This window comes from Triticum urartu, unplaced genomic scaffold (assembly GCF_003073215.2).
Source record: "Triticum urartu cultivar G1812 unplaced genomic scaffold, Tu2.1 TuUngrouped_contig_5644, whole genome shotgun sequence".
Classification (NCBI taxonomy): domain Eukaryota; kingdom Viridiplantae; phylum Streptophyta; class Magnoliopsida; order Poales; family Poaceae; genus Triticum; species Triticum urartu.
In genome coordinates, this window is record NW_024116335.1 from 1 (window position 1) to 26384 (window position 26384).

The window sequence follows — 26384 nt, forward strand, 5'->3', positions numbered from 1 at the left end:
CGCGTTCGATGTTTGGTGATTCGGGGTGGAGGTGCTCCGCTCCGTTGGGTAGGGTCGCCGTGGGCGTGTGGGGCGGATTGGTTTGGGGTTCTGGCGCTGGAGTGTGGCCTGGTCCGGTAGTCCGAGTAGGCCTTCATCTCGGGTAGTGGCCGTCTGATCTATTTATCCTTGACCTCTTTGTATGTGTCCTGTTCCTCAAATTGGTACAGAGCTTGCGCAGGAAGGCCAGCTAGTGGTCGATAAAACCAAGTCTCGCGCCGCATAAGGCGTTTGCCCATCCTTTTTGGGATGTTCGTTGGCGATTAGCGCCATAGAAAGGAAGGTCTCTGGTGATGTGGTAGTCCCACAGGTGGTGACCGTTGGGACTAGATAGGTTGCCTTGTTACCTATTCGCGCTAAAAGACAGGCGCGTGGTGGCGCGTAGATATAGCAACTTAGGCGCCGACGGGGTTTCTTGGTTACGTAGCCGGACATTCTCCATGTGCCGTGCCGTTACGGTTGGCTTGGCCACCTTTTGGTGCCGTTTAGTGTGTTGATGGATGCGTGAAGATGATTTTATCATGGAGGGGTAAGGTGTCGATCGTAGATAGAAGCCCCCATGTTATCGTGTGTCATATCATGGTGCCTCCAATCCAAAGAGAGGCACCAATTTCCCGCGATTTTCGCCATTCAAATGATTTCCTTTTCTTTTAAAGTTTTAATGTACCACCAATTTCCCGCGATTCAAATGATTTCTTTTCTTTTAAAGTTTTAATGTATGGACCACATACATCCTAGATGGGCTGTAGATTGACTAGGTACCAAAAATACTCCAGACAAATACACCCTATCAAATGTGCCCTAAGCCTATTTTGATGATCTTGACAGGACTTCCCCTGCCACAGAAAGGGTTGAATGGAGTTATAATAGGTCACAGAAAGCTGAAAAGAGTATGCAGTAGCAAGGCTAAACTGCTAAAGCCAAAAGCACGTATTAACTTAAACTGCTCCTCAGTTATTTCGACGAAAGCATACTTGGAAATATAGTCTCATAACATTATATCTGTCCTTTATGCATGCTCATTTGTTTTTGCAAAATTGTTGCAGGATGACATCAGCATTTCCTCATGTGGCCACAGAAACATTTATGCTTCTGTTTAGCTGTGCAATTGCCAATTGGACAGGTCTTTGTGAATTGAAGTAACATCGTTATGTCTTCTAGCGGGAGCTCGCGTTCTAGAACTAGAAGTGGCCTTGTCAGGGGAAACAATATCAGGGATCCCACCGACAATTCATCTGCTAGAACAAGAAGTCAGATTGCCAGGGGAAACAGCAACATGGATCCCAACAAGCTATCATGTTCTAAAACACGAAGTGGGCTTGTTAGGGTAAACAATATTGTGGATTCCAGTGAGGGTTCATCTTCTAAAGCACAAAGTGGGCTTGTTAAGGTAAACAACACCGTGGATTGCAATAATGGTCCTTCTTCTAGAACACGAAGTGGGCTTGTTAGGGCAAACAATATCGCGGATTCCAGCAAGGGTTCGTACTCTACAACACAAAGTGGGCTTGTTGGAGCAAACATTGCTATGGATTCCAATGATAGTTCAGGTTCTAAAGCACAAAGTGAACTTGTTAGAGGAAACATTGATGTGGATTCCAATGATGGTTCATGTTCTAAAACGCGAAGTGGGCTTGTTAGGGGAAACATTGTTATGGATTTCAATGAAGATTCATCTTCTAAAACGCGAAGTGGGCTTGTTAAAGGAAACTCTGCTATGGATACCCCCAAGGATTCATGTTTTAGAACACGAAGTGGGCGTGTTAGAAGACGCCCTGCTCATAAGGCATGCAAATCTCTAAATTCTTCCCTTTTTTGTTTGTTTTGGGTGCAACGTATTAGTGCGTGTATATATATATATATATATAAAATCATCACTTCTCTTTTCCTTGCTAGGTAGAAAGCAAGGATGAACCAGTCATTAAGGGGTCACCTGATGAATGTGAAGCAGACAGTCCAGGGAAAAATAGATCAAATTGCAAGAGTGATCTGGTATGTTGTAATCATCTTTGCTTTTGTTGGTTTGCATCTGAACGCTATATCTAACTATAATTATATAATTATTCCACTAGGTGCAACTCAAGGATAGCCCAGACATTAAGGGGCCAGATGGAAGTTGCAAAGAAGACATACCAGTAAAGGATCGATTGAATTACAAGAGTGATCAGGTATTCCACGATGCATTTTTCCTCCTGCCTGCTCTATATAAATATAATACACTATGTCTGACTCATTCCATTACTAGGTTCAGAGCAAGGATGAACCAGTCATGAAGGGGCCTGATGGATGGTGGAAAGAAGAAAGCTCCAGCAAGACTGGATTAAGGCACACGACTGATCTGGTATGCTGCTGTACTATTTCCCTCTCTCGCTCCACTCTGTCTAAAACGGTAGAGCTAAGATATTATAACTGTCACTACTAGGTCCAAATCAAGGATGGTCTACTCAGTAAGGGGCAGTTGCCTGATGGATGGCAAAAAGAAGTCAGGCCAAGAAAGGACGGAACTAAGAGTGATCCAGTATGCTGCAATGATCCTTTTCTGCTTGCTTTTTATCTCTTTGAGCCTTGTCTATCTAAAATCTAAGCTATTTTAGCCAACCTAGTTCCATGTCAAATTGAAATAATGTATCACCAGCATCCATATCAAAATGTCATGTTGAACATTGTACTGCCAGCCTACTATAATATGGCTAAGATGTTATAATTGTCACTACTAGGTCCAAATCAAGGATGGGCTACTCAGTAAGGGGCAGTTGCCTGATGGATGGCGGAAAGAAGTCAGGCCAAGAAAGGACGGAACTAAGAGTGATCCAGTATGCTGCAATGATCCTTTTCTGCTTGCTCTTTATCTCTTTGAGCGTTGTCTATCTAAAATCTAAGCTATTTTAGCCAACCTAGTTTCATGTCAAATTGAAATAATGTATCACCAGCATCCATATCAAAATGTCATGTTGAACATTGTACTATTAGCTACTATAATGTGGCTGTGCTTTATTTTAATCGAAAGAACGGTAAGGAGAAAGACCTTAAGGCATAAACGTAGAGCCTGAGTCCACAAGATAGTATTTTCTCTTCATTCTCAACTCACTCTCCTTATATCATATTCAGCACCGACTCTTTCAGTCTTTCCTGCCTCCTAGCATGCTTTTACACTGCATCTATTACGTGATAGTCATTGTTACTGTAAAATATGCTTGAAGCCAGTAACTGATTACACTTTTAGTCCCATCATTTTCAAGGACTTTCAAGAAGTTGATTTTCTGAATAGGTTATTAGTATCTAACCGTGTTGATAGCAATTAGCTTTGGCCGCTTACTGAGCTGCCTTTTTAGCGTTCTGAAGATATACTCGAGTTTTCTTTGTTATAGAATGCCTCCCAAAAATCTATTTTTCCTTGACATTGTTTTGTGTACTTTTTGTTGAACCCCTTGTTTTACCTCTAATTCTTTTGATCTCTGCAGTACTACACTGACCCAGTCAGTGGTTATGAATTTCGCTCTCTGAAGGACGTGCAACGTTATATTGAATCAGGAGACATAAGTAAATGCAATGTTAGGCCAAAGAAGAGAACTGCCCAGGGTGCTTGTATTACACAGAATCAAGATTATGTGAGTTCCTCCTATTGTTTTCACTTTCTGTAGCTTGCATGTTTGTTCCATTAGAACATAGAAAGAATATAGGTGCTATATGTATGTAGGTATCGTAGTTACCATTCCTTGAACCAAGCTCCAGCTAATCCCTGGCAAGTTTGTTCCTCATCATGTGGCAATTCTAGGTTGTGCAGTGGGCACAACCAGCCACTTGTAAATTGCTCTTGTCCTGGTTGTTCTTTTGTAGAAAGTAGAAATGGTACTGCTGTTGTGCCGTTTGTGCAGAGAGCTGGGAGTTCCGATGCGCCCTGTGGCGTAGGTCATAGACGATCATAAAGCTCCGTTACTTTCTGAATTTTAATTTCATTAGATGGATCAGATACGAAACTTTAGGAGATGGGTTAAACAAAGATTTAAGTATATGAGCCACCTTTTCTTTTTCTGACTATTGTGTTAAAATCAGATAAGAGAACATGCAAGTGGTTTAGAACTTTAGATGACTGATATATCATAAAGCAGTTGGTCTCTGAAATTTAGTTTCATTAGATAGATCATGCATTAAACTTCAGGGGATAGGTTAAAGAAAAATCTCTTATATATGTGGCTTCCTTTTTCTTTTTCTGATGATTACAACTTATTAGATTATTTTATCAAATTCAGACAGGAACATCATCAGAATACGGAAGACCAGGTACTGCTGATAAGGCTATTCAATGTGAATTACTAACTGAAGAAGGGATCAGGCTACCGTGGGAAGAAATGCTCAAGACATATACTCAAAATACAATGTTACCAGTGTCTGAAGTCATGAAACTGATGCAAAAATATGCGGACAAGGTTGATCCCTCAGAACACAAGAGCGTGCAACCGGTCTCTCGACACCATGCTTCAAGGGGAAAGAGATCTGTTCAAAGAAAAGAACCAAATGCAGAGGTGAAAACCAAGAAGCGTAAAACCATGTCTAAAGAAAAGGTCGCCACACCTCTCACTCCCAGAGTGTCACCCCGCTTAGTTGCACGGAAGGTTAATCCTGAAGTTAACACTGAGCCTCAAGATGAGCCGACCATTGTAAATCTTGCCAATCAGGTAAAGCCTATTCAAGAAAAAACTGCGGATGTACGAAAAGTTAATCCTGAAGGAAACACTGAGCCTGAAGATGGACCTACCAGGGTAAGTCTTGTCAATCAGGTACAGCTTATTCAACAAAAAACTGTGGATGTGAGCCAGGCAGGCACTGTCATTCAAATGCAAACCAAGCATGGGAACACTGCCAATCAGTTACAGTCGAGGCAAACAGATGCTGCCGTTCCAGTACAGATCAACGAGGGCACTGTCAATCGGTCACAGCTGTGCCAACCAGACCCTGTCACCCAAATCCAAGCTGATACTGTCGTTCCAGTGCAGACCAATCATGTGGGCGCTGTCAGTCAGTTATGGTTGAGCCAGGCAGCCACTGCCAATCGAATACAGACCAATCAGGAGAGTACTGCCAGTCGGTTACAGTCGAACCAAGCAGAGAATGCCAATCACATGCATGGTATGCAGAAATACACTACCAACTACTCACAGCTGAGAAAAGCAGACACTACGCATCAGAAACAGACTAATCAGAAAAATACTGCCAGTCAGTTATGTTCGAGCCAAGAAAAGTCACCCTTTCAAAAGCAGACTGGACAGAAATACATTGCCAATTACTCTCAGTTACCACAAAGCCATGGAAGCACTGTGAATCACATGCAAACTAATCAGCAACACACTGCCAATCAGAATCAGTTACAGTCAAGCCAGGCAGACACAGCCAACGTTTTACGAGCTACAAAGGAATTCTTTGTGAATCACTCACTGCTGAGGCAAGCAGGCGCTGTGAACCACATGCAGAGTAACCAGGCGAACACCGGCATTCGATTACAAATAGGTCAAGCCGACACTGTGAAGCAAATGCAAACCGTGCAGGGAAATAGCTCTGATCGGTCACAGCTGGTCCAAGGTTTACCTGTTAATCAAACACAAACTATTCAGGAATACTTCACTAAGCACTCGCAGCCGAGCCCAGTAAATACTGTGAATCAAATGCAGATTAGCCAGGAAAACACCGCCAATCAACTACGATTCAGTCAAGCTAACTCTGTCAATAAGGCACAAACTATGCAGGAAAATACCACCAGTCGATCACAGCTGATCCAGGGTTTGACTGTCAACCAAATACAGGCTATTCGGGAAAACAATACCAGATACTTGCAGCCACGTTATGCTGAAAATCCTATCCAACAGTCTGGTTTCTCTTCGGCTCCTGAGTGGGGACATGGAGCACCTGCCACAGGCTTCTGGAACAATAATGTTGAACATCAGAAGTCGCCAGCTCCGATGCAAATAGACGCAGCACCTGTTGCAACCTCCTCAGCAAATGTTGAACCCCAGTATGCGCCTGCCCCAGAGCCTGTTTTGCCAACACATACTGCGGTGCCTGGAGGTGCTGACCCATCTGGGTTCGCCCTGCCATCATTTGGAAATTCCTGGTCAGACCCATGTATCGAGTTTGCGTTCAAGACCCTCACAGGCGACATCCCTGTTCTGGATCCAACTGTCGCGGACTACTTTCCTCTGCAGCAAGACTTGAATAAAGTCGCACCACCAGATTACTCCGCTCCCTCCGTTGACGATACTAGAAACCATAGACAACATGTCAACCAAGGCAGCCAGCACTCGGCCCCAAGGCCATCAAATAGGTTCTACAATGGTGGCTGGTTCCCTCCCCAGTGATGCCCCTGGAAGGCTGAATGGATGAACCGCTTGTGCTTGCAAAAAGGCTGATGTTCAGAGAGGAATGCCCAAGCGACCGAGCTCGAAGCAGTAGTCTTTGCGATACTTCTGTGATATATTTTGTGAAAGGGCTGTAGATTTTTCCAACTTTGTTAGACATTGTGTACATCCCACCGGATGCCTCTTGTCATAGGATCAGATTGGCTTCATAGACGCCATGCTGTTGTAGATGATCTAGCTGTGTTTTTGTTTTTCTTTCTTCCTGTGTAGTTGCCCGGTAAATCTCATTTGATGTATCATCAGGGCCAACTCGCTAACACACCGTTGCAAGCACCATAGTTTGACTATCTTTGCAAGTGTTTATGGTATGCGGATAATAAATGGCGGTCCGAATCGACAGCGTCTTTCCGCAAGTTCCTGGACCATTCTCTTGGATACAATTTGTGTTCATGGTTAGGAAGCAATACCATTGCCAGTATCTAATATTCCTTCACTAAAGTGCATTTTCATATGATGGATCGATGCCTGCGTGGGGCAGTTGTCCCTTGCTCATTGTTTTAGTGTCTTGAACACTTCATTTCGGTTCTAAAGTCACACATGTGAATGATACACCGTGAATTGGTGTCTTTGAAGTTCTGCTTCGTGTTCTAGTACGAATTAGTTCTTGATGATGCTCGACTCCTAGTTCCGATTCACAGCACACCTCCTGTTCAAAGCTCACCAGTTAAATTCTCAGCAGAAATAACCGAAATGATGGATGCTATGGACCACGATAACTATCGTGGCAGTCATACAAACTACAGAAAAATAGCACCATAAGTCAGTTAAAATCTTCAGTGCGATGACAAGCACACATATTGTGTCACAAAGCGGGCAGCAGTACATCACACATAACATGTACTTATAATAATTGTCATAAAAGGTCCACGATAACACAAAATGAGAAAGACATGGACACCTCTTGAGCACACTGAATCCAGTCGCGGCATCGACGGCTCAACGCACAAAGGGATCTGTCAGATCCAAATCACGAACGTGGCGGATATCCCAAATATCCCGAAGACATCTATCGTCCGTGAAGTGAAATTCAGCACCCCTTGATGCCCTGTTCTCTACCTGAAGCAACCTCCGCTGTTTCGCGATGAACTCCTCGTCGATGGTTTTCACCTGAAACGTCATCGACTCTAGCACTCTCGCGTTCAGTACGAAGAATGCGGCGAAGTTAACTTCCGGCAGAACCCCCCGATAGGATTCCAGTACTATTGTCTTGAGATGAGTATCAAGGCAATGTGATGTTTGCGACGCCAGTAATTCTTCGGCCCTTTCTTCCTTGGCATTGACCGGAAAAGAGCATTATACTCAGAAACAATTAACAAGTTCAAAAGTTAGAACAACCCAAGTATATCAAAGGCAATGCTGGACAATATGAATTGTCAATGAAGATTGCATTGTCACCTCATTCTGTATGTACAGCTTCTCCAGGCAGGGAAAGAGTCTCATGAAGTCGACAATCATATCCAAACTAAAAAAGCGCACTCTAAAAGCCAAGATCTTGACGTCGTCGGGCTATCAGCACCTACATGCTTTATGAAACGTGAAGCACAATATCAGGCCAACCGACATGCCATTAATTTCACTAAACAAAGCAAATGGAGCTCAGAAGTGCGTACCTCGACAATCCTGTCGAAGCTGAAACGATCGTTCTGAACGATGCAGAAGGTCTCCAGATTAGGCGCGTCGATCACCGATACTCGCAGGTCATCGCGTAGATTGAAATGGAGCAGCCTTTCAATTCTCGATTACGACTTCATCCAAGTTGGGCATGCCCATGGAGTTCCAACCAACTAGAGCGATAACGCCGATGCTTCTGATCCGAGGGGAGCTGATCCAGGCGCGACGGAGTCCGGAGATGTACCGAAGCAGCAAGCACTCCAGGGCGGGGCACCCGGCAATGAGGCTGCCCAGTGCGCCCTCCGAGATGACGGCCTTGACGAGTGCGAGGTGCTTGAGCTGGGGAAAATGAAGCGATTGGACGGCGTCACCGGGGGGGTGGCATAGTTCGATCCTGACAAGGCGGAGCGTGGCGGCGAACCGGGAGGCGGACGCCGGCAAGCGCGAGAGGATCCTGTTGGGTTGTTGAACTCGAGCTCCTCAAGGTTGTCGAGGGCGGGCGACCGGAGCCAGGATTCCAGCTTGCCGGCCTTGCGGCCGTTCCTCCAGGGCGCGCAGAGGCGGCGCCCCGGGCCCGTGTGGGCGGCGAGGATGCGCGAGACGAGGCGATCGAGATCGGAGTGGTGGGTTAGGATTGGGAGGAGGCCGCCGCAGTCGAGGTTGAGAGGGGCGGAGCGCCAGAGGTTGCGCCACCGGGACGCGAGGACCTGGGTGCGGGCGCCGTCCTTGGTGGGGAGGAGGGAGACGATCTCGCCCAGGACTGCGTCGGGGATCTGGCTGATGCGGTCCTCGGCGGCCCCTTCGTCTTCGTCTTCTCCCGCTCCGGGCTGCGGCCCTTGGTTGCCGGCGGCTCTGCCCCCTGCCGCCGCCTCGAGCAGCGCACGCTTCCTCTTCTTCCTGCCGGAACCAGGTCCGCGTCCGCCCGCCTCCGTCTCCATGGCCGTCGGGTAGCCTCGTCGGCGGCGGCAACCGCTAAATAGCCCGTGGAGGTGTCCATGTTGGCCTGGGCTCAGCCTGTGTGGTGGCCGGGTCGTGGGCCGTTTTCACGTGGTAGCAATGTGGCTCACCACAGCAAGTTTGACGTTTTTCTCAAAAAAAAAAGCAAGTGTGACGCAGTTGCTAAAAAAAAGCAAGTGTGACGCATTGCGCTAAAAAAAGCTAGTGTGGCACATTCTCTAAAAAACCAAAAAAAGAAAGATGCAATATAGTATGATCATGGTCTTCAGTTATTTTCTGTTTTGTCTCAAAAAACATTGTTTTCTGTTTCTACAAAAAATAGTTGCTTTCTTTTTTCCCTCAACAAAAAAAATAGTTTTTTTTAAGAAAGACATCAAAGGCATCTTAGATATGATAATAATCAAGGAAAACATCCAGTACCATGGAAAGACACCTGGACTAAAATGACCAGTAAAAAAAGAGAATTACATTAAAAACACACTAGCCTTCTTCCTCCAATTGATTGCGGCCCGCCGAAAACTGAAAATTACACTGAACCAACAGTAAGCGAAAGAGACACATGTAAACTTCCCTGCCATAATCGAGAAGCATTAACATACGCATCAAGGGCGTAGCCTCGCGATGTCCACGTCGACACAGGTACGACAAGAAAATCGGATGGAGCTAGCGAATGGGTTGGGCAGCAGCGCGAATAGTTTGACTTTTTAATCCCACACGCATCCTCTCTCCTTCTTTCCACCCACCTGCTAGGGTTTCCGTCGTCCCGGCCACCGCCGCCGCCGGCGGCGCCCGGCGCCGCCATCATCCCGGCTCAAAGGTCAGTACCGCCGCTATCTATCTTGCTCACGCTTGTAGCTTCACCATCTCCCTCCCTTTGAATCAGACTCTGCCTCCTCTTTCCCCCTTCCCCACAGCCTAATGTTCCCTCTGCCTCCATCCCCACGCTTGCAGCGGCGACCCAAGGAGGAGCTCCGGACTCGGCTGGAGGAGCTCGAGCAGCGGTGGTGGTCCACAACGCCATCAACGTCTTCCTCGGCAGACCAACGTAGGCCGTACAGACGTCCGGCTCCGTCCTGCTCTAGTGGCGCCGCCTGTCCACCCAACGAACAAGAGAGGATTAAGGAGGAGATGCACGACGGAGGTGCACACGCTCTTGATGACGGTGGTGTTCTTGCTCTAACCAAATTCCACCCCCTCGATCCCAAGTCAGATTCAGGTTCGCTTTTCATCAGTCAGATGACAAATATTCCTGTTTGGTTGACGGTGGTGATCAAGGGGTGGAATTAGTTCATGCGTACAATTTATTAGCACAGCACCACACCAGAGTACTTATGGCGACGATGATGACGAAGCAAGCTGACTTCTACTTCCGGCATACTGTTGGCTGATGCTTCGTACAGCAGCAATGCGTACTCGACCTCCGATTCGAATTTTGATCATTGCACAGAGCTGGCTCCAATAACTTGGATACTCACGAACACAATAGCCTCTGCCGATCGTTTTTGTGGCCGGCCATAAACGCTATGGGCGCAAACAAAATCAATTGGACACAATAGCCTCTGCCACAGGTGCTTGCTGTTTGCTTTATTACTAAATTCATTCATGGTATGCAGGGTACATGCATATATGAATCCATACTTGGATGGTTGGACTGTTGACAGAATAGGTTTGTATGTGAAAATAACATTAAGCATTAGAGCATTATACTTATTCAGATTTGGTCAGAACATACATATACCAGCTAGGCCAATTGCTTTCTTCATGCTACTGTTAGCACGAACTGATGTAGCAATATTCTAAAGGAATGTAAGAAGTGTCTTGCTTGACATCCTCTTTTTGTTACAAGGAAAAGTGGTTATTGATGTAAACTTGGCATCAAGACTATTTAAGTATATTTAGTTCAGGGGATGTTAAATATATTGCTATTTGTGATTTAAGTACAGTATCTTTTTTGCTAAGGTTCTCTTTGTGGTTTTTCATGTAGCAATGGCATGGTTCATTAAATCTTTGGCACACAATGAAGTGTTTAGGAAACTCGATCCAGTAAAGCGGAGTGTTAATTTATCTAAATACGTCCAGTAAGTTCATGATGTAGCAAAACTTACATGGTAATGCCCAATCTTTTGCATTGCATATGTTAGATAAGGAGACTCACATAATATGAAGGAAATTACACCATAAAGTTTGTCATGATAGTATACTTTATCAGCATTATTTTCATATATACATTATTATATGCTAGACATTTTTGTTCAGCTAACTGAGAAAAACATCAACTGAGAAGACTACATAACTCAATAGTTAATCCAGTGTTTATCCAACAGAAAAAATAGGCCACCTGTAGAAGTAGACTCGTTACAGAATCTTTCCAACAATCTGACAAGTACATCATGTATCTAACTCAGCCAAGTAAATTACACACTCATATCTTGGGTTTTAGGTACATTTATGTTTAAAATCGAGGCAACAATAGCTAACCCAGTATTTAATCTCTTTTATCAAATTGTGCAGAAGCATTCTACTCCCTCCGGTCCTTTTTACTCTGCACGTTGGATTTGCTGAAAGTCAAACTTTGCTAAGTTTGACCAAATTTATATTAGAAATTATTAGCATTTATAATATCTAATAAGTATAATATGAAAATATATTCCAAGATGAATCTAATGATATTGGGGTTGTTATGTGAATGTCTACAATTTTTTATATAAACTTGGTCAAAGTTGGATGAGATTGACTTCAGACAAACCTAATATGCAGAGTAAAAAGGATTGGAGAGAGTATATAGGTTTATCTGTACCATAGCTGATATATTAAAGTGAGTAGCTTGAACTACATCACTTGTAAAGACTCCCTAAATTATAGACATATCCAAAACAAACTGCAGTACTCCTTCCTTCCCTATAGTATTTTATAAGTATATAGTATCATAAATGCTTCTTACCGATTTAATCAATTCGTTTGATGTGCTTTAGTAATAGCTGAAAGTTTTGGTGTCACCTCTATTGTAAGGGGAGAAAGAACTATAGGTCAAAGCCTCCTCATATCTGATGCTGATATATTTAGCTTTAGAATTATGGATTTAGATGTCTTCCTGATTCCCCTCCTCTTTCAGTGCCCTACTTTTAGAGCTTCTCTTCTTTGTTTGTGCAGATTTTGTTTCTCTATGTCTTCCTGATTCCCCCCTATTTCAGTGCTCTACTTTTAGAGCTTCTCTTCTTTGTTTGTGCAGATTTTGTTTCTCTAAGCCTACAAGACGATCGCAGAAAATCCAAGAAGATTGACATGAGTGACCCCGGACCCGGAGGCTGTACCAATCATGTTTATAGCACTACAAACTTGGAATACGTCCAGTATTTATTATCTTGGTAATTCACTGCACATGAAGAAAGGACAACCGTTCATGGGTATGTATGCCCTCATCTATTTCAGGCCACATGATACGACATATGCCTTTAGAAACATTTGTTGAATATCCATTGGGATTACCAATTTGGTCTTTAATCCCATAATTGGATATTTTTAACAGTTTTGTTATGGTCTTTTCCATTGCAGACCCATCCCAAGAGGTATCGATCTGCAGAAACTTACATCTGGGTGTTTGTCCTGAACATATATGCATAGGAGGTGATGGTTACATTTAAGGTAGAGAGATTCTTAGAGCTATGCACTTGTTCACAAAAGCTGAGAAAAGTCAGGCGATATTCTCTATCTTGTCACAGCTGTGATGATTTTGCTTAGGAATTTTTTGTTAATTGACATACATTTTTGTTAATTCATAGGCACTTTTGTATGTTGTTCATTATGATAATTTTGCTTAGGAAGTTTGGAATGAAAGTTCTGGCACTTTCAATATTCACTGTATTCATAATCGGAAAGTATTTAGTCTACACGTACTGTTCATGTTCATGGTGATATATTGTAAATATTAGTGCTTAGTTCATGTCCTTGATGAACTTTTTTGAATTTTTGGTCCTGGTGGTGGTCGAGCTCATCTGGTGGTGGTTGTTGCCACTCCTTCTCTCCACGGCGTAGACCTTGTCGTCGAGCTCATCTTCTATCCTAAGGTGTGTGTTGTCTTCCTCTCTGTTGTAGTTACTTCCACATTATTATATGATCTAAGGCACACATGATATATTGAACGTCATGAAGTCAGATTTATTTCCATTTCTTCAGTTTGTGACACAAAGTTCCGTCCAGTAATTGGAAAGATTATTTTTTGACGGTTGTTCTCTGGAGCTCATTATTTTAGTCCTTTTCTCTTAGATTTTGACTAATCTGGCTGCTCTGGTGCTCCACTTTTTTATTTGCAGGTGATGATCTTTCTGCAAGTTGCTGCCTGGGTTTATAGGTTGGTGATTCTTCTATCCCTTGATCTTCTTCTGTGCATGTGTCATATGTGCTTACATCTATGTTGGGTGCTACTGCAGTCCCGTTCGTTTCTTTACAAGACACAGATGACAGAAATGCCGCAATGGGACCAGGTCGTTACCTTTTTCCGTCTCTGTCCACATGTATCCATACAATTGTTTGTTCGTCGTTTGCCCACTTATATGTGTATATATGCTTCTTTCTAACAATGGTCGTTTGGATGCATATGCCCATATTGCCATTTTTTGTGAAGTATGTAGTATAACCACTGGTTATTCCTTGTAATATCCAAATGGTATAAGAGATTTTGTTAGTGCACCATTAGCATATTCTTTGTTACTGGATCACTTTAGAGTTTAGACCAAATATTATTGACAAAATGTTACTTTGGTTTTTGTTCTAGAGCACTTTGCATAATGTCTGAACTAATAGGAGATTTGTTTTACGAAAGAGTTCAAATTAGGATGAAGAGGTGTTCTTCCATGGTGGCCAAAGGTGAGGCGCTTCTCCGGCCAGATCCATGGCCACCATGTTGCCATCGACGTCCACCGTCCTTGACAGATCGATCGAGCGTGCATCATTGAGCTGCATGGCTTCCCCCATCACTGAGCTGCATGGCTTCCCCATCTCCCAGTTATCAGAGGATGTCATGTAACCTTTAAGAATACATTCTCTAAGCGTGTTGATTTTGCACATCTATATCTTAAAGTTTTACATACTTGCACGTACCAGTACTAAATATGCATGTATTTTGAGTGTGATGGAATAACACACCTTGGTACAAACAAGAAATTGGAAAGGGCACTTCCCAACCTGGCACCGCCCCAACTTCGTCTCAGGCGGCGCCACCGGGTGGCGCCCCAACAACTAGTAGGCTTTAAAGACCGCAATAGCCACTTGCCGTTTGAGACAAGATCTAGAAATTGTTGAAGAAACATCAGCTGGCCCATCACTCTCTGTGAAGTACAAGCTTACAATAATATCAAATGCCTTGATAACATTCTTCGAGCCAGAACCAGGTCTGGGTCCGCCCGCCTCCCTCTCCATGGTTGTTGATATGTGCAGGAAGGGGAGAAGACAAGGGTAGCCTCGGCGGCGGCGGGCATAGCCTCGGCGGCGGCGGCAACCGCTGAAGTTGTTTCACCGGTTGCTCGCCAGCATGTTATGAATTGGTGTATTATGGGCTTGGAAGTTGCTTCAAGGCCATGGCAGGCTTTGGTTACAAATCTTTATAGGACAAGTACATTACCATGGTTGAGCGGAGCTAATACCCTCGACAAATCTTTATAGGACAAGAACGCGATTTGAGGTTCATCATGGTCGTATGGCTTCCTTCTGCCTCGGCACGTGGAGTGGGGACGAACCATTCAGTACTAGGTTTCCTGACTCTTTGTGATTTTGGAGGAGCCCAAGGCTTAAGTCTCCCATGTATGGGGCGCAGGGGCGGAGCCAGGGGGGACGAGCAGGGGCCTGGCCCCCCCAACGATCGACAATTTTAGTATCGACAATTTTAGTAGCAGCGATGAGTAATTACCAACGAGATTAGATCAATATATGTACTCAGCCCCCTCTATACTCGAATCCTGGCTCCGCCACTGATGGGGCGGGGGCAGATGACCGCTCGTTTTAAGCTTCGTTGGACTTGGCGGAAGGGGATGAGTTGGTCAGAACTGGCAGGGATAAACATCTTCGGCGGCTAGGATGCAACTAGTTGGAAACTCGAGACCATTTATCTACGAGCTCCTTGTACAAAGAGATTTTCAAGAAGTTTGGGTTTTGTGACAGTATGAATATTTGGAAAGCGTGTATCCAGCTAAAATCATAATTTTTCTCTAGCAGATTGCTAGAGATCGCATCCTAGTGGGAATCAAGTCCTTATGCGGCATCGGCCGACCGATGGAAAGTGTGTGTGGTGTGGTCGGGATGAAACCTACGATCACATTTTATTTCGATGTGTTGTGGCTTAGTTTGTGTGGAGTGCGGTTCAGGAAGCAACTGGTGCTATTTAAAAGTCGACTGACTTTACTGACTTCGACACTCTTGTTATGGAAACCTAGGGCAGTGATCACAAATTAGCAACGAAAGCGTTTGCCGCACTTTCTTGGACGGCGATGGAAAGCTATGTACAGCCTGTTAGGCTATTATATGGGCTCGGGCATGCACTACATTTACAAGCCTGGGGCTGGACCTCTTTAAGTTGATAAATACTGGAAAAAAATAACTGGATGTACAACTAATTTTTGGGCCATGCCTGGGGCTATAGCCCCAGTTGCCCCAGGCCCAATTCCGCCCCCGTTCTTGGTTCTTATGAACTGTTAGGAGCAAAACACCTTCTCAGGGGATAGATTTTAGGGAGCTCCTATGCGCCGCATTTTGCGGCGAGTAGCCGCACGACGCACAGAGGCAGCTAACTGGGCCGGCCCAACAGCGGAAGTGCATGTGGGAAATCCAAAAAATAAAGCGCTATGTCGGGTTCGAACACAAGACAACACAGACTAAGTGCGGGCTGATCACCAGGGCAGCTGAAGAGAGTTGTTGTTCAACATCTAGTATTATTAGATCGAACGTCTGCTGAAAATTCAAACACGATTTTTTTGGAGGAAGTAAATACTTTTTGAAAAGCGAAATATGCAAGCCCTCCTGTGCGCCGCTTTGGGGGGTGTGTAGCCGCACGACGCACAGAGGCAGCTAACTGGGCCGGCCCAACAGCGGAAGTGCATGTGGAAAATCCAAAAAATAAAGCGCTATGTCGGGTTCGAACACAAGACAACACAGACTAAGTGCGGGCTGATCACCAGGGCAGCTGAAGAGAGTTGTTGTTCAACATCTAGTATTATTAGATCGAACGTCTGCTGAAAATTCAAACACGATTTTTTTGGAGGAAGTAAATACTTTTTGAAAAGCGAAATATGCAAAAAAGAAAAATCAAACAAAATTTTAGAAATCTGAACATTCTGCCATTTTTTGATTTTTTTTGAAAATGTAAAATATTTTTTGGAATTCAGAATAAAATAAGAAACACAGACATTTTTTAAACTCCAAATATTTTTGAAAACATGAACATTTTTTGAAGTATGTGAACAAAATTATAAAATACAAACATTTTTGAATCTATGAACAATTTTTAAAAACACGAACAATTTTTTGAAAAAGCTAGCAATTTTATGAATTTTTTTTGAAAATACGAACATTTTTTACATCCACGAACATTTTTTAATTTGTGATTTTTTTTGAGAATGGGAACATTTTTTCAATTCTCGATCATTTTTTGTTAAGCGCAAACTTTTTTTGAATCTGTGAACGTATTTGGATGGGAAAAGTTTTCTGAAACTCCGAACAATTTAGAAAAAGAAGTTATTTTTTGAATTTCGAAAAAATATTTGAAATTCTCAAACCTATTTTGAAGAAAAAAGGAAAAAAGAAAATAAAACAGATAAAACGGAAAAGAAAAAGTAAAAAAGAAATAGAAACAGAAAAGGAAAATAAATAACCAAAATAGATAAAAACCGGCTGGGAAACTTCTAGAAAGGTCCCAAAACTGGCACTGCCTACAGCAGGAGATGGGCCGGCCCAGTTGATGGCACTACTGTGCGATCGCTCGACTATTTGACGCAAAGGGCGTCAAATAGGGTTTTCCTAGATTTCAACCATCCAGGTGATCTTATCTACAATATGCTCTCTCTCTTTTTACAATTTTGGAGGGCATTAGAGTGACGCGGGGAGTTACCACCACTTGATCGGTTCCTCGCCAGTATGCGCACAAGGGTGGCAGCCTTGTGAAGGGCATGCTTCAGGGTGACATTGGCTAGGGGAGCCTTGGGGAACGAGATACCTCTACTTGTGTTTTGCTGCTCAGTACCTTGTATTGTTCTACATCGCTACGTCACTGTTTGGTCTTCGTGACCTTGTATCAAACCATTGCATTCCTTGTCTACATGCGCTGCGCTACGTCGCATGTGTTTGGCCCTTTGACCTTTTATCAAACCTTTGTCTCAAACCTAAGGGCTTCATCTTAATGTTGGGAAACATCCTTCTCTTCTAAAAAAACGATAGGGTCCCCAAGCCCGTGAAGCAGCCTCGAGGCGCCAGTGTCGAGCCCCTGCAGGAGCCGACCACCACCATGCCCGCCATGTTCAAATCCATGGTCCGCCGCCGTGACGAGCCGGAGACGGTGTTCGACGGCCTCGTCTGGGTGACATTACCTAGGGTTTTAGCCGTCCATCTTTATTTGTGTACTTCTTTTTCTAGTACTATCATGCTCTGAATTTTGGCACCAACTACTCATAATTGTTTTTTTACGTAAAGATCAGATCTATCATAAAGATTCACCGAAAGTACAAAATACATCAAACATAATAAAAATTACATCGAGGTCCATGGACCACCGAACAACCATTGCCGCCGCCAGAACGAGCCGCCGATACGCTGCTGTTGCCGCTCCCGTACTAGAGCCGGCCTGACCTTGTTGATGACAGCCAAGAAGTCTTCATGCATGTACTCCCTAAAGACAGCGTTCTGGAGCCACAGTCGTCGTCGTTCAATCCTCGAATTGATCTAAAGAATTAGACATTAAATATGGCCGCTGCATACGTACGGCGAGAAACCTTAACCTTAGCTCGGCCTTATCCGTCCTAGTGGACAAACTTGAGGATGATCGGAGCCCAGAAGATCGACTCGAAGAAGAAGTGTCGCTATTCGTCTAAACGCCGCCCTGCGAGAACTAGAACCCTACCTATTTACTAGCCTGGGACAAGGCACCAGAAGTCCCCTCTCCGCTACCAGCCGCCGGAGCAGCAGGCAGAGGGAGGCAAGTTCACGGGCTAGCCAGTGGAGATCGAGGGAAGGAAGGCTTTCCCAGGAGCAGAAAGATTAAATACTCATAATTGTTTATGTTTAACTAATAAGAAAAGAAAAGAAAGGAACTCTGATTTGTTTTGGAGGGAGCTATACTGAATTGTTCTTTTTTCTGGTTTGCTATTTTTCAATCGACCAACAAATTAGTCAAATATCAATTGACACTAAGCATCATCGATCTGTATTCTGGAGTAAAAATCCATGCAAGATTTGTCTTTTCAGAGTTTTGCTTTGAAAACAAAAACACTATAATTTATTTCACTAGATGATCAATTTTTTATAATCCAGTGTACTCTTTTTTAATGTACGAATAATTTTTTTAAATCGTAAATTATAGTGTTTACCTTTTTATCCATGATTCTGCTCTAATTTAGCCATTGATAGGATAGAGATAGAGATCCAAGGATATTTAATACGTGAAAAAAATTAACTAAGAACTCAATAACAAGATAATAGTCGATCGAGTACACTTGTTTAAAAACCGAACATTGTAGTATTTGTATACCACACAAAACATATCGCAAAAAGCAAGCCGACGAACGAAAGGAAAGTCTACAAATATGTTGAAGCAAAGCTATACATCGTCTAGCTAGCACTACTTCAACGAAGGGAACTCGTTGATGTCATATAGGCTTGGTGGCGACGGCGGAGCAGCCGGTTGGGGAGCCGGCGGCGCCTCCACGACTTGTGCAGGGGCCGCGGCCGCCGGGTAACGCGACATGTTGCGCTGCTGCCTCTTTGGAACTTCGAACCTACCCGGCATGTCGGGTTGCTGGCTCTTGTCACCACCAGAAACTCCATTGTTTGCCTTCGCTCTTGCCTCCGCCTCGGCCCTGGCCTTGAACTTGGTCTGTCTCTCCAGCTGGTTTTTCCTGATTACGTAATCCCGTGCGGTAGGGTATGCCTGGGCCAATAGATCCTTGGTAAGACTGGCAGCCGGCGCCGCCGTCTTCTTGTGCTTGGCCGCCGGCGCGTCTTGTTTGGCATGGGCGTCGTCGAGGTCGATCACGAGTTTGTCGCCCGGATCGTTGCTGTCGAGGAGCGCGAAGAGGTTGACGCTGGGCTTCAGTCCCGCCATGTCGATGGATCGAGCGAGGACTTTCTCGTTGCTTGTTGATGTGCGATTCGTGACTTGGAGGCTGCGCAGGAGGCTTGCATATATATAGATAGCTTGATTGACGCGCTCGTATAATCCGAGTCCAATTAGATAGTTGCTTCATTACGGGAAGAGCTAGGGCTGGGTCCGCACATTGTACGAAGTGGAGATGGAGAAGGACTAGGACACAATCCTCCGACTTGGTTGCAACAGTCCGGCCGGGCTTCAACTTCCGGTGTACGTGCAATTTTTTGTTAGGAATCATGCCTGGAAACTCTCTTTTTTCAAATGTTCTACGCCCCACTAGCCAGGCACTGTTCTTTAGGTCTTCGATTTGACGGATAAAATATGTATAATATGCCACAAAAATTATATAGTTAGAAACTTTATTTGATGACAAATCTAAAGACATATTTTTTAAAATTATAATACATATTTCCTTATCATTTGTTAAAATGAAGAGCTAAAAACTTGTGCTTGACTTATAAACTTACCGGAGGGAGTATTCTATGAAACCACTAAAAATCCGACGTCAGATTTTTAGTGGTCATGGAGCGAATCCGTGGACAACTATCAGATGATCTGCATGGATCTCAATGCAATGCCTAATGCCACATCATAAAAAACATTTGATTTGGGGCGAACGAAGCGGCCTTATCCACCTGACCCCCGCAACCCCTCTTGAACTCGTGTTCCCCCTCCACCCCATTTCCTCCTCCCATCCCGCCTGACCCACACAACACATCTCGCACTCGTATCGACAAGGATCAAGTCCTTAAGACACATGGCGCGGCTGATGGTAAGTGTGTGTGGTATGGTCAGGATGAACCCTGCGACCACATTTTGTGTAGATGTGTGATGGCTTAGTTTGTGGAGTTTGGTTCGGGACTTGAACAGTGCTACTTGGAAGCCATCCGACTTCTTGCTATGGGAACCTAGGTTGGTGATCCCAAATTAGCATGGAAAGCGTTCACCGCACTTTCTTGGTCCTTATCGACTGCCAGGAACAAAACATTGTTTGAAGGGATAGATTTCAACCATCCATCTGACCTTATCTACAAAATGCTTTCTCTTTTAAAACTTCGGAGGCTGCTGGGGAGACATTGAGAGTTACCACCGCTTGATCGGTTCCTCGCCTGCATGTGCGCAAGGGCGGCAGCCTTGCGAACCGCGATGCTTCAGGATGACATTGTTTAGGGAGCCTTTGTGGACCAGATGCCTCTACTTGTGTTTTGCTTCTTACATTAGTAGAAAAAGGGTCAAACGTGAAGCACATTAGTGCCGGTTTGATTTAGGCCCGGTACTAATGGTACCATTAGTGCCGGTTCGAACGGATTTGCATTAATGCCGGTTCGTGTTGAACCTTTGGCAGGCTGGCGTCAGGCCGGGGCCCCACGATCACCTTTAGTACCGGTTCCTGGCACGAACCGGTACTAAAGGTCGCACGAACCGGTACTAAAGGGGTCTGACCTATAGTATCGGTTTGTGACACAAACCGGCACTATAGGGCAATTTTCAAACTCTACCCCCTCGTTGTGTCGCCATTGCCAATTTTCAACCTCTCCCCCCCCCCCCCACCCGTGTGCGCCATTTCAGTTCTGAAAAAATCAAAAGAAAATGATAAAAACTTCAAAAAATAAAATCCTTCGAGAGGTAGTTATATTACTACATCTACTAGTTAGGAAAATTTGAAAACTACAATTTGGACATGTTTTGCAAAAAGTGTAGTGAAAATGTAAAACGGCTATAACTTTTGCATACGATGTCGAAAAAAAATATATAATATATCAAAAAATTCAGCACGAAAATCCGCATCCGTTGGAGACCGCCTACGGCCTGTTTGGAATTTTTTAGAATCCTCAAATTCCAAAAGGAAAAAAAATATGGTCAAATTTCAGTTTTTTTAAAAAAAATTGGTTAAATCTGGTCAAACTAATTATTCAAGAAGTATTAATGTTACTACATAATTATTCAAGAATATTAGTGTTACTAAATAATTATTTCAATTTTTTGAATTTTGGTCAAATCTGGTCAAACTATGGTCAAACTATGGTCAAACTTATTCAAGAAATATTAGCGTTACTAAATAATTATTGTTTTTTTAGAATAATAGTTTCAAACTCAAACGGTGAAATGTGTGACTTCATGCTCAAGCTAAACTCCTGAGGGTTAATAGGATTAACATCTTACTATTGTTAGAAAAACAACAAGTGCAGACTTGAAAATGAAGGAGAATAGAACCCGAAAGTTAAGCGTGCTCGGGCTGGAGTAGTGAGAGGGATGGGTGACCGGTCGGGAAGTTAGATGATTTGGAATGAGTGATCCACACTTGAGCAGTTAAGAGAGGTGATTAGAGACTAAATCATGAAATAATTCAGAAAAACTAAAAATTGAAAAAAAAATCATTTTTTTCCAAAATTTTCAAAAAAAAACCTTTAGTACCGGTTGGTAACACCAACCGGTACTAAAGGTCCCCCATATCAGGGCGTGAGCTCACGCCACGTGGTGGCACTTTAGCGCCGGTTCGTGCCGAACCGGTACTAAAGGGGAGGGCCTTTAGTGTCCACACTTTAGTGCCGGTTATGGAACCGGCACTAAAGGCCCTTACAAACCGGTTTTAAAACTCCGTTTTCTACTAGTGTCAGTACCCTTTTTTGTTCTACAACGCTATGTCGCTTGTATTTGGTCTCCGTGACATTGTATCAAACCTTGTTTCCTTGTCTATATGCGCTCAATCGCTTAATTAACTCATATCGAACATTTGTCTCAAACCTAAGGGCCTCATATTAAGGTCGGGTGACTTCATTCTAAATAAATCAATAGGGTCCGCAACCCTGGGGAGTTGCCCCGCTACCGACAAATGAGGCGCCAACAACAAGCCCACATGAAGAGCCGACCACTACCACGGTTGCCACGCATTGCCACCGTGACGAGCCCAAGACGACCTCACCGCCATCGTCCGCTGCACGGGCTTTGCTCAGCGGCCTCATCCGGCAGCAGGGGGAGGGAGAGAAGGGGTGGGGGGAGGTGATGCTGGCTAGGGTTTTAGCCATCCACCTTTAATATTGGTGCACCTCTTTTCCTACCATGCTTTGAATTTTGTCACCAACTACTCATAATTGTTTATAACTAAGCAAAAAAGAATAGGAACTCCAATTTGTTTTGAGAGGAGAAAACCCGTACTTAATTGTTCCTTTTGTGCATTTGCTAATCTTCAATTGTCCAATAAATTAGTCAAATAGCAATCGCGTGACACTAAGTACCATCGATCTGAATTCTGAAGTTATAACCCATGCAAGATTTTTTTTGTAGAGTTTTTGAAAAAACACCTTAATTTATTTCACCATCGATCAATTTTAATAATGCAATGAACTTTTTTAAATATGTATGAACAAATTTGTAAAAGCATCGTTGAATAATTAGTTGACAAAGCGATAAATGTTTCATTTTTCCCATGAGAATAGTTAGATTTACTTTTTAAACCATTATTTACTCATGTTTATCCATTGATAGAAAAACAGGAAAATAACAAGATAATAGCCGATCAAGTACTCCCTAGACACTTGTTTAGAATGCGGTCATTATATACCACAGAAAGATGTCGTAAAAAGCAAGCGAACGAACAAATAATTGAAAGCCTACAAATATGTTGAAGGACATTTATCATCTAGCTAGCAATGCTTCAGTGAAGGGAACACATTGATGTCATATAGGCTTGGTGGCAGAGGAGGAGCCCGTTTGGGAGCCGGCGGCGCATCCACGCCTTCTGTAGGGGCCGCCTCGTTCAGAGACATGTTGGGTTGCTCCCTCTTTGGATCTTCAAATCTACCTGACACGCCGGGTAGCGGCGTCCTTGACGCTCCGTTGTGGTAGTAGTTGTAATATCTTCCTCGCTTTGCTCCGTCCTCCCGGACCTTGCTGTCATCAGCCTCACCGTCATTGTCCGCCGCACGGGCTTTGTTCGATGGTCTCCTCCGTATGACAGTGGCTAGGGTTTTAGCCATCCATCTTTATTTGTGTACTGCTTTTCCTAGTACCATGCTCTGAATTTTGGCACCAACTACTCATAATTGTTGCGAGAGTGGATGTTTTACTCTCGCGTGTACTATAACCGAGTTTGCAAAAAATATATATGAAAAAACGTGATCAAGCAAAATCCGAGACATCAACTTTATCAAATGCTCGAGCATTTTGCAAAATTTCAGCCAAAAATAACATCCATCGAGCACTCACTACCAAAACAAAATCAATGGTCAAAGTTTTGTGCACTTTTTGAGCATTGATTTTATTTTATTTTAGTTCGAGGTAAAAGCTCGAACCTTTGATAAGGTTTGATATCTCAAAATTTCTGATTTTTCGGATGTTGTTTAATTTGATCACATTTTTCATTTATTTGTTTTGCAAACTGGGGTGTAGTACACCCGAGAGTAGTGGATACTTTTCGATTGTTTAACTAAGAAAAGGAACTCTAATTTGTTATGAGGTAAGCTCTACTGGATTGTTCTTTTTTGGTTTTGCTATTTTTCAATCAACCAATAAATTAGTCAAATATCAATCCACACTAAGTACCATCTATCTGTATTCTGAAGTTAAAAGCCATGCAAGATTTCTTTTTTCAGAGTTTCAAAAACAAAAGCACTATAATGCAATGTGCTCTCTTTTTTATTGTTGAATAGTTAGTCGACTAAGCCCTTACTAAATTTTACCTTTTTATCCATTATCTACTCTAATTTATCCATTGATATATAGGATAGAGATCCAATGATATTTTATTCGTGAAAATTTAATTAAGAACTCAATAACAAGATAATAGTCGATCGAGTACACTTGTTTAAAAACTAAACATTTTATACTAGACAAATATGTTGAAGGACAGCTATCGTCTAGAGCTAGCACTACTTCAACGAAGGGAACTCGTTGGTGTCATCTAGGCTCGGTGGCGGCGGCGCCTCCACGCCTTCTGCAGGGGGCGCCCCGTTCAGCGGCATGTTGGGTAGCTGCCTCTGTGGAGCTCCAAACTTCCCCGGCATGCCGGGTTGCTGCTTCCTCGATGCTCCGTTGTTGTAGTAGTTATTGCTGTATCTGATGCCTCGCCTTGCTCCATCTTGTACCTTGCTGCTGTCGGCCGAAGCCCCCGCGCTCTTATCACCGCCGGAAACTCCGATGTTCGTCTTTGCCCTTGCCGCCGCCTCGGCCTCGGCCCTGGCCCTGGCCCGGGCCTGTCTCTCCAGCTGATTTTTCCTGATCACGTAATCCCGTGCGGTAGGGTATGCCTGGGCCAATAGATCCTTGGTAAGACTGGCAGCCGGCGCCGCCGTCTTCTTGTGCTTGGCCGCCGCCGTCGCATCTTGTTTGGCATTGGCGTCGTCGAGGTCGGTCACTAGTTTGTCGCCGGGATCGTTGCGGTCGAGGAGCGCGAAGAGGTTGACGCTGGGCTTCACTCCCGCCATGTCGATGGATTCGTGACTTGGAGGCTGCCCAGCAGGCGTGTAGGTATATATAGCTTGATTGACGCGCTCTCCTTCAATCCGAGTCCAATTAGATACGGTAGATATTAGTTAGGGGACGAACTAGGGCTGGGTCCGCACATTGTACGAAGTGGAGATGGAGAAGAACTCGGACACAACCTACTAACGGGACTCCGACTTGGTTGCAACACTCCGGCGGGGCTTCAAGTTCCGGTGTCAACGTATAAGAGTACGTGATGATAGCTTGGCACCAAAACGTGGGAATCATGCATGGAAACTCTCCATTTTCAAATGTTGTATCCTATTTTCTGTCACAAGGCACACGCACGGACACGAAGGCACATGCATGAAAAGCATCCGCGAAATCAAAAATATTCATGAATTTAGAAATTAAAATAAGTAGCATAAAAAAGATATAGAAAACGTAAAAAGCTGGTCGGAAAAACCCTGGGTTAGGCGAATGCATGGGTATTCTTGATCTGGAGAGGTTCTAAAACCAGTCGAAGATAGACACGTAAAAAAAGCCACAATGCGCCAGGCCAAGTTGCGTGCGGTGTGCTGGGGGTATGCGTTTGCCTATCCACCGCACGTGACACGACGAATAGGAAATGACGCGGAAGAGACCTCCTAATCGGCGCTTTAAGGCGCTGAAACAGTGCATGGCACATATGCGTCGTGCGACCTAGGCCGGCACGGTAAGCCCCATTCGCTCAATCAACCATCCTTTTTTATTGCTTTTTTTTCTGTTCGCTTGTCGTTAGCTGGTTCCTTGTATAGAAGAGAAAACGAAATGTTTTTATAGTTTTGAAAATTTGCTGGACTGAAAAGAGCCCATGAATTATAAAAAAATCCGCATATTTGAAAATGTTCCTGCATTTGCAAAAATTCACTAATTAAAAAAAGGCCATGAATATGGAAAAGATTCATGAATTTTAAAAAAGTTCATGATTTGAAAATAGTTAGAAAATTTGAAAATACTCACGAATTTCAAAAAATGATGGATTTTAAAAAGTATGTAATTTTTTTAAATTTTGTGGCTTTTGAAAAACTAAGTGAATTTGAAAATGTTCATGAATTTGGAAAAACTTCATGAATTTAGAAAAAAAGAAAAAAGTAAAAGGAAAAAAGAAAAAAAAGAACAAAACAGCACAACCCATGGAGCCTTCTAGAAGGTTCTCAAAACATATGAGAGAAAACATGATATGGACAGGCCGTATAGGAACTAGTGTTGTGGACATGTGTCGTCATACTGACGTCGTGCTCTTGTCACTCAAATTTCATATTTTTCCCTTTTTAAGTTTATTGATATTTCAAATGCATATATTTCAAAAAAATGAAAACCATGAGTTGAAAAAAAATTCTTAACACAGTATAAACAAATTGTTATCACTGTTTTAGAACACATTGATAATTTCAAGAAAAATGTTCATGAAAATGAAAAATGTTCACGTGTTTCACAGAAATGTGTGTGGAATGTTTATAAAATGTGTATACAATGTAAAAAAAATAGTACTATTAAAATTTTTATGTGACATCTTAAAGAAATACTCCCTGTTTCAAAATATGTTTCACGATCGTTAG

General features: G+C 43.5%; 1 protein-coding gene and 2 long non-coding RNA genes across 15 annotated transcripts; 2 read left to right on the top strand and 1 right to left on the bottom strand.

Moving 5' to 3' along the window:
- The first annotated feature begins 245 nt into the window (after positions 1-245).
- Positions 246-6736, top strand: LOC125529500. Of its 4 annotated transcripts, none has more exons than XM_048693914.1 (9): positions 247-965; positions 1086-1825; positions 1936-2031; positions 2112-2207; positions 2291-2380; positions 2462-2557; positions 2757-2852; positions 3501-3647; positions 4290-6736. In XM_048693914.1, the coding sequence occupies exons 2-9, from the start codon at positions 1190-1192 to the stop codon at positions 6387-6389; spliced, it is 3357 nt and encodes a 1118-aa protein (XP_048549871.1). In that variant the 5' UTR covers positions 247-965; positions 1086-1189; the 3' UTR covers positions 6390-6736. The 4 variants fall into 4 exon arrangements, with proteins under 4 accessions (XP_048549872.1, XP_048549871.1, XP_048549870.1 ...); XM_048693913.1 differs by having other exon boundaries at positions 249-969; positions 2285-2380; XM_048693912.1 differs by having other exon boundaries at positions 249-965; positions 2285-2380.
- Positions 6737-7187: 451 nt separating this feature from the next.
- LOC125529499 lies at positions 7188-8736 on the bottom strand. The gene is made up of 2 exons (XR_007292646.1): positions 8060-8736; positions 7188-7972 (listed from the first exon to the last, which is right to left on the bottom strand). It is a non-coding gene; the product is annotated as an uncharacterized LOC125529499 (long non-coding RNA).
- Positions 8737-9677: 941 nt separating this feature from the next.
- LOC125529498 lies at positions 9678-14126 on the top strand. Of its 10 annotated transcripts, XR_007292638.1 has the most exons (7): positions 9678-9834; positions 9969-10158; positions 12247-12421; positions 12570-13081; positions 13328-13365; positions 13445-13498; positions 13837-14126. It is a non-coding gene; the product is annotated as an uncharacterized LOC125529498 (long non-coding RNA). The 10 variants fall into 10 exon arrangements; XR_007292644.1 differs by lacking the exons at positions 9678-9834; positions 9969-10158 and adding an exon at positions 10168-10233; XR_007292641.1 differs by lacking the exons at positions 9678-9834; positions 9969-10158 and adding an exon at positions 10171-11125.
- Positions 14127-26384: the final 12258 nt, after the last annotated feature.